General features: G+C 32.0%; 2 protein-coding genes and 1 long non-coding RNA gene across 3 annotated transcripts; 2 read left to right on the top strand and 1 right to left on the bottom strand.

The window, feature by feature from the left end:
• The first annotated feature begins 2,989 nt into the window (after positions 1–2,989).
• Positions 2,990–5,644, top strand: LOC135145694 (kinesin-like protein KIF20B). The gene is made up of 11 exons (XM_064077827.1): positions 2,990–3,043; positions 3,092–3,242; positions 3,448–3,556; positions 3,786–3,889; positions 3,981–4,084; positions 4,147–4,191; positions 4,245–4,325; positions 4,445–4,505; positions 4,573–4,968; positions 5,016–5,513; positions 5,567–5,644. Exons 4-11 carry the CDS (start codon positions 3,820–3,822, stop codon positions 5,572–5,574), a joined length of 1,263 nt encoding a protein of 420 aa, XP_063933897.1. The 5' UTR covers positions 2,990–3,043; positions 3,092–3,242; positions 3,448–3,556; positions 3,786–3,819; the 3' UTR covers positions 5,575–5,644.
• A 3,570-nt stretch (positions 5,645–9,214) lies between these two features.
• On the top strand, positions 9,215–13,279 carry LOC135145681 (ras-specific guanine nucleotide-releasing factor RalGPS1-like). Its single transcript, XM_064077812.1, has 21 exons — positions 9,215–9,387; positions 9,849–9,960; positions 10,051–10,147; positions 10,222–10,341; positions 10,470–10,539; positions 10,598–10,648; positions 10,707–10,770; positions 11,076–11,173; positions 11,229–11,280; positions 11,339–11,421; positions 11,501–11,544; positions 11,597–11,665; positions 11,722–11,883; positions 12,094–12,160; positions 12,213–12,268; positions 12,323–12,483; positions 12,545–12,586; positions 12,640–12,755; positions 12,850–12,920; positions 12,979–13,128; positions 13,182–13,279. The coding sequence occupies exons 7-21, from the start codon at positions 10,748–10,750 to the stop codon at positions 13,224–13,226; spliced, it is 1,239 nt and encodes a 412-aa protein (XP_063933882.1). The 5' UTR covers positions 9,215–9,387; positions 9,849–9,960; positions 10,051–10,147; positions 10,222–10,341; positions 10,470–10,539; positions 10,598–10,648; positions 10,707–10,747; the 3' UTR covers positions 13,227–13,279.
• Positions 13,280–13,619: 340 nt separating this feature from the next.
• LOC135145682 (uncharacterized) lies at positions 13,620–14,157 on the bottom strand. The gene is made up of 3 exons (XR_010283535.1): positions 14,065–14,157; positions 13,767–13,948; positions 13,620–13,701 (listed from the first exon to the last, which is right to left on the bottom strand). It is a non-coding gene; the product is annotated as an uncharacterized LOC135145682 (long non-coding RNA).
• Positions 14,158–17,090: the final 2,933 nt, after the last annotated feature.

Raw genomic sequence — 17,090 nt, 5'->3', positions numbered from 1 at the left:
GAAAAACTACTCTAAGCGTAAAGGTTAAAAACGAATATTATTGCGCAAAATGTAAATGTACTTGTTTTTAGAATATTCCTTTTTTATTTTTAACGATAGTTGCGAAAAAATAGCTAATATTTAGTCAAGTGAGATGCCCCTCTAAAAAACTGTTTTCTATAATTTCATATTTTTACCTTAAATCAACTTTCTTTTTATTTTTTCAGCAATAACATATGGTGTGTGACATGCAATTTTTAAAAAAAAAATTAAAAATGTAAGACTAAGTCATGAATGCATCCATTCCATTTTGATTTTGGTTTATAAATTTCAAATTAGATAGAGTTAAAATTTAGTGTAACCTGTATCTAATATCTCAATAAGCAAAAAATGTTCAAAAATTGATGGTATTTTATTCAATGTAAGTAAAAAATTTAAAATTCAAGAAGTCTTGAGAGACCTGCTGCGACTACGGTCTAAATAAGTGGTGCGACTATGGTAGGGTTAAGGTATCAAGTACTAACGCTCTTTCCACTTTTATGACTTCATTTTTACTTTCGCTTTATATTTATAGGGCGAAGAATAGAAACATGAGGCGAGAACAGGTATTTTTGATATCCATAATTTATTAACTCATCCAATTCAATAATAATCAATTTTCTTGGGGTTAGCGGTTCTGAACTGAAGCAACTGAACCCTCAATCTGTTAGATTTCTGACCAGGTAAAAAAGTGATCTCCTCCCTTAGGGGAGCAGGAAATCATTGTGTAAGTCCTGACACTTATACGAAGAAGTGCGCTTTACTGGTAAGATGATTTTTAACGATACCACAAAGTCTCGTTGTCTAACAATAGTCAGTCGTATGTAATGACGGCCGGCTTATTATTCGTGCTTGAGCGGAGTAATTCTTTCTAATGAAATTTTTTGCTAAAAACTTGAGATAACGTTTTTCAACGCTTACCGCATCCCTCTATATACAACTATGTAACCACCCATCTCCTTTACGAGGACTAGAACGGCGCACGGTAGTGCCCCCCGCGTACTTTGTCTTACTATGACTCTTGGACTCAAAAAAAAGGATTAGGATTGAAATAATAATAAAAAGGTTGTGCATTTATCAATAAAGACTTTACTTTCATTTAGACTAATCAGTATATGCACACTACAAACCTATATAAGAACTCGAGTAATAGAACTTATCGACCCGATCGAGCATCAGGAAAATTAATTATAACTTTAATATTACTTCTCTACTAGTGCCCCGTAAATAAAGTTTAATGCAGTCATTACTTTTTTTTACCTCTCTCCTGTGACCTGAGAATCGTTATATAAGTATTAATAGGGAACTTAAATAAATTTATAAACTCTCTATGCCTTAACAAAAACTTTAAAATAAATTGTTTTATTTGGTACCAAGACCGAAACAAAATCTACTGTTTAAAAAGTAGCAAACCCAAGTCCAGTTAACCTTGGTGGTAGCAGTCTTTAGTTTTGCCAGTGGTTCAGCTTTCGCCATTGTTTCCTATTTACTTAACTTTGAGGTATGTAGCTCGCGACCATTTAACTATTTATAATGACTTTATCAGCGTTAGAATTGGAAAACTGCTTTTCAACGAGGACAGTTTATGACTCTTTAAAAAAAAATTTAAATTTTCAGTCTTTTGACGACAAGGAGAATATTAATAACTCATTAAAATCTTCAGTAACAAATAAGGTTTGTACAAATCTATTTCATGAGAAAACAATCTGTTACGAGGAAAAACTCGATTCTAAGTCTTTTTCTTCCGACGTCTTGACTTTAAGATTACCTCTTTCCGAGCGCCCTTTTAAAGATGAGTTCCTTTTAAAAAGAAAAAGAAATAATTCCCTTCATAGCCCCTCAAAACTTACGTTGCGTACCGATAACGAAGATGTTTTATCTAAAGTAGCTCTGACAAAAATTGATTTCCCAGCAGCAACTGACGATCTGAGTATCACTTCTTTGAAAAGTCAAGAATCTACTTCACAAATACAAAATTTACACCTTAATAAAGAAGCAGAAGATCTAACCACTTTACCCGTCTTTTGCCGGATTCGAGTTAATTTTGAGTCGGAATCACTCATAGCAGTAATTATATTTGAAGAAAGCCTACTTTATTATCTTAATATATTAACAAGTTAGTTAGGTATGTAATGATAATTTAATATATAATTTTTTTGGTTATCTGTAGAATACTACTGAAACTTGTGTTTTTTTAAAAAAAACTTGGCTTAAGAATACTGACGTACACACTGAATTTTCGTTTTCAAAAGTGTTAGATGCAAACTATGACCAAAAAGGAATTTTTTCCGAGGTGGCTCTCCCTTTAGTAAAGGTTTACAAGTTTATCATCCAACTTAAAGAATTTAGTAAATTTCGTGTTTTCAAAATAGTTAGCAATCTCGAGCTTTAAACACAACTTATATTTTTATTTTTAATAAGTAAAATAGACCGCATAAGTTTATATTTAATTCTTTGGTACTGAATTCTTGTGTATTTTATTACAATACTGCAAAAGGATTTTGTTTGCGGTGAAAATGCTTTATTATTTGCTTACGGGGTTACTAATGCTGGTAAAACCTATACCATATACGGCACCCCTCAGGTTTAAAGTTTTTTTCTTTTTTAATAATTTCCTTAATAAAGTGAAATTATTAAAAAGGAGCCTGGGATCTTACCACGTGTACTCAGCATACTTTTTCATCTCTACGACAAAAATTTAATTTCTAATTATTCAATAGTTCCATTTCAGTTTTTGAGAATAAAAACTTTAAAGTTTGTTTTTTTCTATTGTTTATAATTATTACTTCAATTTACTTAACAAATAAGAAAAGAAGAGGTGGCGGCATTTTTGAAAACTAAAGAATCTGTTCTGAAGTGTTCTTATATTAAATCCATTAAACAACGGAAAAGTATTTTAAGGGAACTAGATAATTTTCTGGAGTTTCATGCGAATTATAAGACCGAAGCAAACGAATTATTTCAAGATTTTAACAAAGGAATTGAATTTATTGAGATCTGGATTTCTTTTGCTCAGCTTTATCAGGTTTTATTAAAGTTCATAGCTTTTTTTATAATTTATTTCTTTTTATAGGATAAAGCTTACGATCTTCTGAGTAATTGCGAAACTCCTTTAGAAATTAAATCTCAACTATGTGAATCTCGTTTTGGCTGCGCATCTTCAAGATTAAAAAAAGCGTCATCGACCCCAGACTTGAATTTTTTTTACATTAAAGGACTTTCCTGTGAGTGCTGTTTACAATATCTTTATAAATTTATACTTTTTTTAAAATAAATTTAGTGTTATACTTTTAAAGTTTATTACTAAGTAGAAAAAATAATTAATTGATAATTAAATTATAAGTAAATATAATATTATTTATATTTTCGTAACACTTTTTGTTATAACATTTTTAAACTTTGAGATTTATTTTATTTTTTTCAATTGAGGCTTCAAAGTAAACACTGTTGAAGAAGCTTTCAAGTTATTTTTAGCGGGCCGACTGACACGCACAAAATCCAAGACAGGCATTAATGAACAATCTAGCAGAAGTCATAGGTGTACAGCATTTGGATTTACTTTAATTATAGAGAGTTATTAATATAAAAATGAAACGTGAAATTCATGTATTCAAATTTTAATTCTAATTAATTAGTTTTTGAAAACTATAAAATTCATATTTTATTTAGTAATAATAATAACCTCACTTTAGATTAAAATTACAAGCTAACTTTTAGATTCACAAAGTAAATGTTAAACATATTTTTCGTGATTTAATTGTTTCCAGTATCTTTACTATCAAAATTATACGATTTCGGAAAATGGAGGAGAGAAAAAGCGCTAAAGTAAATAGGATGGACTTTGTTGATTTAGCGGGATCTGAAAGAACCAGTACTTTTCTTTTCTAGATTTTAAATAATAATTCAATTTTTAACATTCAGCTTTTTATTAAATAGTATAATTTTATATCCTAAAAAAATAGAGAAAGTTTCTCACCGCTGTTCCCCATCAAACATCCGTTTGCGCAACGAAACCAAAAAAATAAATGAATCTCTATTGGTCCTGAGAAAAATTATTCGCCAGCGGGTAATTATATGTGTTACTATTGGTCAGCTATATTATAAGTGATTGGTTATTTTTTTTTACAGAAACTGCACGAGCATGCTTCCTATCGTGAGAATCCTCTCACGATGGTGCAGTTTTTTACTTGATTACTTGCTTTTTATACTGATTTGTATTTTTATAGCTTTTAAGCGGCTACTTTGAGGGGCACGGGAAAGCCAGAATGATTATTAATATCAGCCCCTCCATATCTGATAAAGACGAAGTTACTATACTTTTTAACCAAAAAATAAATTTATTATTTATACTTAATAAGCCGGCCCCGGAGTTTACAATCTTAGACTTTTTAACTTGTTTCATACTTTCTTATAGTTTTTGTAACAGACAATCAATGCATTGAGTTTCTGTGCTGCCGACGCTATGAAGCTCGAGCGGCCTAAGTTAGGTTTATAAATATTTTCTAATAAAATATAATATTATATAATAATTTAAATTTACTCATTACGTAAAAGAGGGTAAACCGGAAACTCCAGACAGGAGAGGCAAACAGACAAATCTTGAAAGAGAAAATGTTCTTTTGAAAAAAAGGCTTGAAGATGCTGAACAAAAGATAAGCAAGTACGAAGAAGCTACTCAAAAAAAATCAGTTGATAACTATGGCCCTTTTGCAAAGTTGGTGTTTGCCTCGCCGTGCCAAAATTGCGTATGCCTCCGAGCAACTTTGGAAGATTTGCAGAAAAGCAACGAAAAGGCGAAGGACGAGTGCATCAAACTACACGAAAATAATACTACACTGCAGCGTGATTGCGCACTCCTCAAAGAAGAAAATGCGAAGTTGAGAAAGCATATGGAAACGTTTGAAGACGAAATACGCGAGCAAGTGGCGCTGGAGTTCACTCACATGCAAGGTTGGATCTTTTAGATTACATTAAACTATAGCTTTAATATAGAAAAGAACTAGAAACTGAACTAAGTAGTAATGGACACGCAATAAAGTTCGCTCTTCCGGAAGAAACCTTAATTGAAACTAAGGAAGGAAACATGCATGGAACAGATGTCAATGTTAATAAAAAAATTACTTTTACTCCTCCAGAACGTTGTAGCAATAATAACAGCAAATTAGACCCCTCTACAACTAAAGTTTGCGAAACCTTTAAAACAGATAATATTTGTAAAGAAAATAAAGATATTTTGTCTCCATCTCACGAGGAGGGTGTTGGTGTTAGTAAAGTCTGCTCGGAAGGACCATTTAACATGGAAAAAAATCGATCTTCAGTGGAAGAAGCGGTTTATATATCGCCAATAAATATGAGTAGCGACCTTGCCTTTTGCCGCTTTAAAAAAAAAAGAGGAAAAATGAAAAAGTCAGTGACTCGCACAGCCTCAGGTATAAAGAAATCAGTGAGAGAATTACAAATTAAGCAGCAGAAAGCAAATGAGTTCCTGAACGGTGGTATTACTATAAACGATAAATCTACTTTAACTCTCAGGACTACTAGAATGCAGCTACGTAAAAGAAAATTGAAAACTGTTGAAACTTTTCTCAAGAAATAAAATCTCCTAGAAGGGTTTTACATATTTATCCAGCGTTAAAAATAAATCATTGCCCTTAACTGTAATTTTTTAATTCTCTTCTCTAAAGTTTGCAATACTTCAATCGTGTGTACTATCATATAGAGTGTTTTAATATAAAAATTTAGTAACTTCCTAAGGGAAAGAGTTTCTTTAGACAAACAGCGTTCAAGTTGTCAAAAGTAGCAGTAAATTAAATTAAAAGAACGAAAGCCATGCATAAATATTTTAAAAGAACAACGTAGAGGGAAAGGAAAGAGAAATAACAATTGCATGCATGCCCGAGGGTATAAGTAAACCTGGAACGTGTTGTAGTAAAAAGGAACGGCCTCAATACTGTATTATATAAATATTAACTAATAAATATTCATATATATTTAGTCCTATTTTGGTTATTTACGTATGTACGCTTTTTAAAACCACTACCTATGGTAGCGTCCTTCTAGGAATAACAGAAGAGCGAAAAGATCAGAGGCCCACCTCGATGATGGGTAAGCGTGTGTTATTTCTTAATAAAGGGTATATACTGTTTGACATTACAAAGGGTACTAGTAAAAATTTATAGTAAACACTTTGAACCGCATACTTCCTTCTTCGGTTTTAATTAATTGAAAGGTATCGATATATCAGAAAATTCAAAAGACTTTATAGAGGTGCGGAGCAGAACAATGAAATGACTAGGATGACGAAAATAACAAAAAAATAATATTAGGTAATTAGCTAATTAATCTCTGATGATAATGGTGTTACTTTAAGCTTAACATATTACATTAAAGTTAATAAAATAGGAAAAGTCATTTACTGCTGAACTGGTAGATATTTTACAAGAATTGCTCTAATTGCAATCATTAACTATTCTTACATTATTATTATTACCACTCCAAAACAACGTTATTACTATTTTTAATATTAGTGTTTATTCTTCTTGTAACATTTATTTATAGTCAATACAACCTTTAAAATAGTTATTTATTAGTGTCTAGTATTTAATGAAATGCTCTGGCTTAACCTAGATACTTCTAAGCTAATAAGTCAAATGCTTAGGGAGCACTGTTTCCTAATAAAGCGGAAACTTAAAGATACTTAACTCTGTCGTAAAGAGGCAGCCGACAACTTTTGTCCGTATTGGAAATTTTAAAACAAAATTAACAAACTAGTGGGTGAAAACGCACCCTTAAAAGGGCTAGAAACTTACTAAATTCAAAGTAATGGGGAATCACTATTTTATTTTCAGTCTACAATCGCCCCCAGATATTAACTTGGCATGATATCCAAACTTAAAGGGCATTGGGCTGTGAGAATTGATCTCTGTTAATATCACAAAGCAGTGGATTAATATATAACTTGGTTCCTGCGTAACAACTGCGTTTACACATAGTGCACAAGCTGCTACGCGTCAAGATGGGCAACGTCTATGAGACGCAATGCTGTCACCACCCATGAACGGCATGTCAAATACACCAATCAGTTACTGCCAAGAAAGCTCAGTACGGATTATAGGACGGCGCACGCTATCTCCGTACAGGCAACAGGCTTTAATTGGGATTGAGTTTAAACGATTAGAAAAATGAGAATACTTTAATTTAAGCTTACATTTGATTTCCGTGCTAACACCCTGTTGAGGGCTTGAAAATTTCGTTGTTTTTTAACACTATTAGGCATCAGTATAACCCATGTACAAAAAATAAAAAAACAGAATTTATGCAGGATGGGAGCTCGTAGTGGAGAGAGGCTTTACCGGCATTTTGATAGATGGTCTTCGAGTGGCCTCAGGTCTTGTACCTGTTGCTGCCTTAGCCGGCGGTGGTTTTCAGCGTTTCATCACACTAAGCCAAATGGTGGGAGCCGAGCTAAATATTATTCGCTTTAATTTATTCCCTTGGGACAAAGTCATTATTATTTCTTAAGGAGCGTAAACTGGTGGGGGCCTCAACACCTCTCAAGGAAGGGGATCCAAATAAAGCTGCGCCCGGTCGTAAGTAGCCAGTGCTTAAATAAAATACTTTTCCATTCTTACCACATGACCTATGCTATATATTAACATATTCTCCCTGAACATGAACTAGACAAACTCCCACTTTTCTATTATATATATCTTAAATTGACCCCCTCGGCCTTTCTAAGTTAAAATTTAAGGAATAATTGTTGATAGTCTAATCTAAACTTTTAAGTAGTAAAGTATTTTATCCTAAACTTTTCTAATATAATATTGTTTATAAGCAACTCACCTTGAATATAATAGCCTATTTATAAGCAAAAATAATTGTATGACAAACACTTAAAACTTTTTATTTTAAAGAAATAAATTTTTTTTAGTTTACAACTTTACTAGTAGAGATAATTTATAAATTTGATTATAACAAAAAATTAAATAGAAAATTGAAGGTTACAATCATGAAAAGGTGCAAGGTACTGTCATTAGCTGAGAGCGTTAAGAACCCTCGCTCACAATTTAACAGTACAAAGTTGTGATTATCTACTTCGGTAGAAGTGTTTTTAACTGAAGGCTCCTCTAAATCGTTCACGTTTTAGTACACTATAGGTTTATCACTTAGACTTTCTGGTATAACTAAATCATGAATGGATATTTATCACAAGGTAATATTTTTGTATTTCTAACTTAACTTTTCTCGTTATTTAATCTGCTTATAGATATTATTATCTGGTTCCGAATTTAAGTTAACAATATTCAGTTTTATTAAATATATTACAACTTAATTTCAGTTACTTCAACACTTAATTACGTTAACTTAAAAAGTTACGTGGTGATTATAAACTTTTTAAAGTTTGCTCCAGTATAATCTTTTTATGAATAATTTAGGTCTATCAAATAAAAGTGTATCACTTGAGCAAGTTGAACACTGCAACAAGCATTATTAAAAAAAAATTTAGTTTTTCTAATTTGTTTTAATAACGTAATGTCATTAATCACTGATTTAAGATCTTTTGAAAAAAATACTTATAATCATCCAACTGTTATAAGTCATTGTGAACTATTATATAAATTTTATAAGATGGATGTCTCAAAAGGAAACGTTAAAAATAATAATACGAACTTTAAAGTTAAAAGAAACAATAGCTATAAAGACAACGCTGACAATTATATCAATAATAATAATAATACTAATACTAACTCTAATATTACTACTAATAATAACAATAATAGTAAGAGTAGTAGTAGTATTGGTAAAGGTAATGGTAGTGAAGCCACTTATAACCTTGAACCTGCTCTCGAGGAATTATCCTTGAAACATTTTGAAAAGATAGTTTCGCCCATTTTATCTTCTCGTCGAAAATTATTGCACCGAGCAAGAATTTCTTTACAAACTTCAAATTCTTATTCCCCAAGTGGCAACAACGTACAACAACACAACGACACTTGGCATTTTCCACTGATAGGGCAATTTATGCTTCTATATACCGGCCAGGTATGGTATATTTCCATCTTTTTTCTACAAAAGCTTATTATATTACATAACTAGTTGAAAAACTGCTTGGAATCTAAAAACAATGGCGCTTGGGGAGACTTTATAGAACTCGATTCTAGTTACCTTCGTAAAGCCTTTGTTAGAATCCAACTGCTTAGGAAAGTGTATAATATTTTAAAAAAAACTTACTACTTATATCTTGTAAATGCAGTGATTTTATTTTTATAATAAAAATCGAAGAAGGAGAGGGAAAAGTTAAATATTCTCTGGATAGTTTTACCCTTATATATCAAGTTTGCGGATATCCCCATCCAATTTACGATGAGTGTAATATTTACTTGCCGATACAATTTAATCATATTTCTCTTTCTTACAGTTTTATTATGTTTATATTTATAGTTGAATACTTTTTTTCCAACAAAGCAATAACTTTTAATGTTATTAACTTTATTAATTATCATAGTTTTACTTTTTATACAAGATTACTAGTTGCTTAAAAAAACTTTTATCTATGCAAAGTATAAGGCGTGGTAAAACGCTTGTGAAGTAGGTAAAAGGTTTTTTATTCAAACTGTTTTAACGCTTTTTTAATTAAAAATCAGTGTATTATTTTTTTCATGGCAATTCTACACATTTCTCAGATATGGCAAGAGTATTTTTAAACTTTACTTTTATACTTTATGCTACTTGCCAGACTCGATGTATATGTTTATAACCTTAAATACTACTTATTATAATTGTTAGTTGCTGATTCCGCTTATGTGTACTATTGTTATTAACTTATAAAGGTCTTGTTGTTAAAGGCGTTTCAGCGGTTTCAAGGCTCTTTCAGGAAGCCGATAGAGGAGGTGATCTTCGAACCTTGTTATTCGCTTTTAAAGAATTCTCTGCGGTCACACGGTTTTTTTTTCATATGTGGTTAACTGAAATATAAATATCATATTATATTATCAAATGAAGTATTTTAATGAATATACATTACTTTGTTAGAGATGAAAACTTCTCAAAGTGGTTAAGCTCTTTCAATTCTCTGCTGGTCGTTTACCAGCATCGACTTGCTTACGAGCTATTACTTAGTTTAGATTCGGTCTTTTATATTACACTAAAATTTAATTTGATGTAATAAATTCTGGAAAGCTATTATTTATACTTTTTTTAAAGACGACTAGTGAATATCAAAAAGATGCTTTACTAAAAGTTTCTGAAGAATTGATTTATAGCGTTACTTATTGGTACTCAGCTAGCAACGCTTCCCCGGAGGATTTTAAAACTTTGGAAAATGTATATTTTTGTTTAAATTTTTTTTTTGTGTCCAAAAGTTTGTTAGATAACTTTTACTTCGCTACATTATTTTAAGTTTTTTTTATTGTGCGGTGTTTACAGGGTTATTAACTTGATTTTAAATCTAGCTTAAAAATAAGATTGCAATCTCTTATGATATATACTACCAAGAAAATGGAGAAAAGTCGATTGAACTCGGTTTATTACTTATATAACATCTAAACTTTGTTTCATGATTATGGATTTTTCTTAATAGGATGCGAACTGTTTTCTTTATATTATGAGTTCGTTGAATATTATAAAAAAGGTTGCTTATATTTATTGTCTTTCCTTATTTTTTCTTTTTTAAAGCTATTGCATTTAAGGCTCTTCCTCAAGTAACTCTTCGCTCTCTTCACAAAGTGTTATGTTTACTGCGTCTGAAGAACTGTACGTTTTTATACTGTTTCATTTTGGTGCTAAAGTTTTATTTTTTATACCCCTACTTTTTTTTTTTTACCAATTATTTAATGAATCTAAGCAAGGTTTTAAATTGTTCCCTTTTTTTGTGTTAATCAATTCAAAGGGGGGATAAAAGTTATTTTCTAGCAGCTTTAATTTTTGTTTATTTGTTTTTGCTAAGTTATATTGAACTTTAAGAATACTACTCCATTGCAACTATAAAAAAAAAAACGGAGAAATCTTCACTTTTAATAACTATTTCTAAGACTAGTTTTATTTATTCATTTTACAAGCGATAAAACTGAAGCGTCTCGTAAAATTGGTTTTGATTCTCCTTATAAAAAGTTCTCTTTTCAAAAGAAGTTAAACGGCTATTTAGCTAATTTAAAAGGTTACTGTTTAGGACTTTTTTAGAAATCTTTTCTTTATGTATCGGCTCTCTTCAGCTGACGATTGCAGGGGTTTAGGTTCGGAATCCGCTCTTTCTTCCCAAAAACTGTATATATACTCCTTTACCTTTAGGCTCACCTCCCACTTTATTTTCTTTTTGTATCAGGAAAAAGAAACATCGGAGAACGCAAAGCTCTCAAAGCTTCTTATTTTCTGAAAAATACTCGGATTCTGTGGAAGATAAATCTGGTGCACGTGACCTTTTTTTATTATATTACGGGGAAACGCGTCCGGTTATGTATAGTAATATCTTTGTTTACCAAAATAGAGGCGACCACCAAGCTTCCTAAAACTGCACTACTTTTATTTGAGGTACTTTTTATCTGAGTCTTACCTTTTCTTTTATAAATTACTACCCACCCAGCCAATTGATGTAGCAGTCTTCTGTTGTATAAAAGATTCAGAGTTACTTAGAAAAATAAAGCCAGCTGAGGTACCACTAAAAATAATATTCTTTGCTTCGAACTTTTATTTTTCGTTGATGGACAGTTCACGAATTGTGCGTGGTCCAAGCCAACCAAAGACCTCCATGCCAAAAATATTGTGAACATGATTAGTTCCTTGAATGAGCAAGCCAATATTGTCGCAACGGAGGTCCTTTCCAACGGGACAGCCGGGGGAAGAGCTAAAGTCATCGAGTATTATATAAAGGTCTTTGGTTTTATTTTTCAAAACATTTGAAATTATCAATAAAAGATATGCACTATTCCATTTTTCTTCTGATAAACTAACTTTAAAATTTCCTACTTTCACATTCATCCATGAAAAGTGCTATAAAATATATATTGCTAATAAATTTAGGCTACAAATAATCACTTAACCAGGTTGGATCTACTTTATAAATTTATTTTTCTTTTACAGGTGGCTAAAGAACTCCTTACTTTGCAAAACTTTAACTCTCTCAAAGGGATTCTCTCTGGCCTGCAAGGTACATCTTAAGCGTCCCTATTTACTCTTTCCCTTTTCTAATGTCGATTTAGGCCAACCCGTTTACAGACTTAGAAAGTCATGGAGCGCAGTGTCTCCCAAGAAAAAAGTATTATATACTGTATACTGTGAACACTTTTTATTGACCACTATTTTTCAATAGAAACTATTTAAAGAGCTTTCGCGGTTAATGGACACCGAGCTTAACTACAAGGAATATCGGGATGTTTTAAAATCTTCTGAGCCGCCGTGCATTCCTTATTTGGGAGTCTACTTAACGGACTTTACTTTTATCTATCATGCTTTTGACCATCCATCAGAGTTGTGAACATCTAATAAGTAAAAAAGTATTATTTTTTATAAACTTTGATTTTTTTTTAATTAGGAGGCTGGAAGAGTTAATAAATGATTTTCAGCACTTTCAAGAGTATTAATAATAACTTTTGCAAATTGTATAAAGCACTTATAAAAGAACAACAGGACGGCGGTCTACCCTTTGATCTTCAAGAAAAGTGTAGAGTTTTACTACAAGAACTTTTCTCCCCACGACGATAATGAAAACTACCGCCTATCGCTTCTCCTTGAACAAAAATATAGTAAAAATACTGCATACATAATATTAAAGACAAAAAAAATTATGGGGGGCAAGTCTTTTCATTTTACGAATTTATTTTTTTCAAAATATCGCAGACAGCAACACTATTGGGAGAGTACCAGCTTCTACTAAAGACACCACAAAAAATAGCGAGTCAAGCGTAGATGTAACAAAATGCTTAAAGCCTATTACATCTCGTATAAAATCACGAACAATCCTTACAGCTCTATAAAGAGAAAGAAAAGTTGTGTGCGCAGCTGGTCCGCTTGGCAAGGCGCCAAAAAGCCAACGCTGCAGATTGGATGGAAATGCCCCCGGAGGTGGTCTCGGATGCTTGGACCTTGGCGGGAAAACTTTATTACTTGCAACAGCAAGTAGTTTTCTCTATAATCTTAAAGATAATTTGAATATTGCTTCAAAACTCTAGATTGTTAAATCACGCACGTTAAAGCTTTCAGTAAACGCCGAATAATAGACCCGTAGAAATTGACCAAAAAAATACCACCTTCTCATATTTAATAAGGATATAAATTCTGTTTAGTTATCCAAATTTTCATTGAGCTAATAAATAATTCAAATAGCAAAGGAAGTTTTACTTTTACATAGGAAAAAATATTTATATAGTAAACCAAAGAAATATGTACTGTTGAAAATAGTACCAGATTATGCGGATTTCCTCGGATACACACAGGCTATTGAATGCAATCTACTTGTTTAACAAACATAAAAAAATCGCGATAGCAGAATAAGGAGCTTCTTGACTTTTTACAGGTATAGTTGGAAGCTCGTTTTCTTGCGGAAAGGATAATGTTTTTTAAAGATTGTATATCCTGCAATCTATCTTGTATGCTTACCTATTAAAGCGCAAAACTCTGTGCACCTTTTGATGGACACTACACAACCTCCAACTTTGTTTTTTCAGGGAAGTTTGCATAAAGTTGACAAGTCTTAGTTATGAAAAAAAATTCCGACGCGTTAATAATTATTAACGACAGTTTACTTAGTAAACTACTAGTCGCTTAGGCGTACGTCTTAGCGAACAATAGATGGGGAATTGAACAGGAAAATGTGAGGTCAGTATGACCATAAAATCTACAAACAGGTCAGCCCTGAGAGAAGCAAGCCCGGAATTTAAAGGAGAGTAACCTCACTCGAAAAGATTTGAGAATGAAGTCGGAGTGACTCAGCCACTAGCTTAAATAATCAAACTTAATACAGTATTACAAACTGGGTCGTTTAACTAATTTAACTTTTGGACTGAGCGTATAAATCTATAAAATTTAAGTACAAAAAAATATTTACTACTAAACTGCAATAAGATTTTACAGGCCAACATTTGACGGCAAGTGACAAGCGAGAAGGCAACGTGATAGGTAAAAGTTAAGCACTCAGTAACCAAAGAATTTTTCCTGATTTAAAGTTAACATAAATAAATACTCTAAGTTAAAAAAGAATATTCGCAGGGTACAGCGTAAAAACAACGAGACCTGTTTGTCTAACGATTATTATGGTCAAAGTCAACCAGTTCCTCACTATTATTTAATAACTAATATATAAAAATGGGTCGCTTTTACTACAAAATTTGTTTCCTTCATAGCTGTAGGTTTTCCTCTTCACCACAGCGCTAAATAAGGCATACCAGGATAGCTCTGCATCAACGCTTTCCCCATGAAATTTGAAATAGTACAGACATTGGTTTATTTTTTCATCCAGCTCATCCGCTTGTGATAGAAACTTTACAGACTTCTTTAACCCTTGATTAAAAATTTTTATTCAGCCTATTAGAAGAGTTAAACTGTTACTTCCACCAAACATTAGCTAGAGTCCGCCCTATTGTGTCGTAGCCGGAGGATGTACTTTAATTAAGTGGGTTCTCTATTTAGTAATGAAATGAACTGCACCCGTCGCCGTATCTTTTGAATATCAACTATAACTACACTATGGGTTTAGGACGCAGAGTAGGGGCGTCTGATTACAACCACCATAACCTAAAGGGGACACTTAAGCCAGGCATTATCATATAAAAAATTTAAAAATAATATTATAAAAACCACTGAATGGTAAGTTTAAAATAGAAAATTGATAGAAGTATTACTGGGCTAAGCTGGTCCTTCCGTGTCAACCAAACAAAAGGCGATCCCACGCTTGTTAATGTCCAAGTCATAACGACTATTTATTAGTTTCACAATGCTACTATATAGAAAGGTTTTTACTAGTGTGAAAAGGAATGAAGGCGTCCGTCTTCTAAAAGGTCGCAACTAACTGTGTTTCCTACAGAATAGTATTTTACTAAAGCAGCTTGGAATGGAATGCCATAGTATACGGTATAATTTAACATTGATGCCCGAGCGTCTAATAACTTATAAAGAAAGTGCCGTGCCTTATTATAGCGAGCTCTCTGATCAGTCCAATTACAACTAATTTCCGTAATTCATTTTTTTTGTTAACACAGACTGTAAGTCTTCGAAAACTTGTATGTTATAGGTAGTAAAGTAATATAATATACTTAATATAAAGTATTTTAAAGACAATAAAGTGATATAATGTAAGAAAGTCGAAGTACTAAAAGCATTGTATATTTATTTGAGTACTATAGACCCCCAAAGCGCACCAAGCTCAACTGCACAACTAAAAATAAAAAAAACTGCGGTGGCGAGCCAAACTTATATAATCACATGTGCACGGCCCTTTTACCCTCTAAGCTATTTAAAAAAATTACTCTGACTACATATAAGGCGGTCTAACTCAAAAGCTGATGGATAAAGTAGATAGTGTATTTTTTTGTTACAAACAGCTATGTATTTATATATACTGGGTAGTTACTTAAGCGACATTGAGACCACATTAAAAGGTTTCCAAGATATTATTATGAGGCGATACAAGCAAACTTAGAAAAGTTAGTAAATTATATTTAGTAACCTTAATTAATAGCGCAGAGAAAGAAAGGATACTTCCAGTTTTTATGACCAACTTTGGTCGCATGGGCTAAAGAAGTATTTCTGCTTGTTTGGACTAAGGGTTACGGTGAAATAGGTCTAGTTAGTAATCCTTTCGAAACACCAAATAACGATGAATGATTGAATTACAAGATATTAATTAGTGACAAAATAAGAATTCAAAACTAAAAAAAAAAAATCAGTTGTAATGGTTGCTTGTAAAAATCTTAATGTCAAAGCTCTAGTTAAGCCCCTTAGTGATTTTTTTCTTTAATACCTTTGACATAGTTGGAAGAGGGGCTATGTGTATATACTGTGAAGGTTAGCCACTCGAAAGCATATTATTAATTTGTTATTAACCCAAGAATATTAATTGGGGTTACGCCTAGCCACAGGTATTTGTTAAATTCGCTACGACTTAATTCCGCGTGAACTGCCATCTAAATTGTGTTGTTTCAATAGAGCTTTTAAAAAATGTATTGAATTTTTTTTTAACAATATGCATATTATCACATGAGATTACTCGGAACCCCGGTTTTTATTAATGGATAGAGCCATCTGCATTAGTGATCAATAGTTAAAGGGAACGACACCGGCAATGCACCGTCTTTTCTGGTTTGTTTTTATAAAATTATAGATATTTTTATGATTAAATACATTACAAGATCAAGTACAATTTCTTTTGAATGGTTAAATGGTTTTTTTTATTGGACAGGTGCTACACCCGTACTCCTAATTAGGGGGAAAGGAGTTTCATCATTCTTCGTAAGTTGCTACGATAAAACTTTAGCGCTTGTCATTTCTTTAAATTTACTCTACATACAAAATATTTAAGGCTTAAAAAATCACATTTCTAACTCTTTGACCAATTTTTAAAAAAATTAATTAGTTTCCGCTTTCATGGTCCCCACATAAAAAAAAAACTGGTACCATCAAAAATGTAAGCTTGAATAGGTTTAAACCCCACGATAAACTCTCTTTTATTGAGGACCCCGATTGATTTTCTTTACTTAGACTAGTAGTTGACAGAGTCCCGGGTGTACTTGATGTAAGGCTCTTCGTTTTATCAAATTGTATAAAGAACTTTTATTTATTCGTTATAAGTGCAAGACACGTTAACATATCTCAAATCCGTGTTGTGAACACGCGAGCAACAAAGAAATTTTTCGTTTAGGAGTACATAACTAATAAAACTAGTAAAATCATTATAAAAATTAGGAAAACATTAAATACCTCAATTCCAATTTCAGTTGTTTGGTTATTACGAAGCTCTCCAAATATTCAAGTAAAAAAAAATATAAAGAATTTATTAACAAGCCAAAAAAGGGTTTTATAGGAGAAGAGAGAGAGCCTAGTCGTTTCTGTTATAATTAAGTTAACTTCATATATTTTTTATATAT

Source organism: Zophobas morio, unplaced genomic scaffold, assembly GCF_036711695.1.
Source record: "Zophobas morio isolate AGI-343-1 ecotype UQ-CSIRO unplaced genomic scaffold, CSIRO_AGI_Zmor_V1 ptg000175l, whole genome shotgun sequence".
NCBI classification, from domain to species: Eukaryota; Metazoa; Arthropoda; class Insecta; order Coleoptera; family Tenebrionidae; genus Zophobas; species Zophobas morio.
This window is presented reverse-complemented; position numbering and strand designations above follow the sequence as displayed.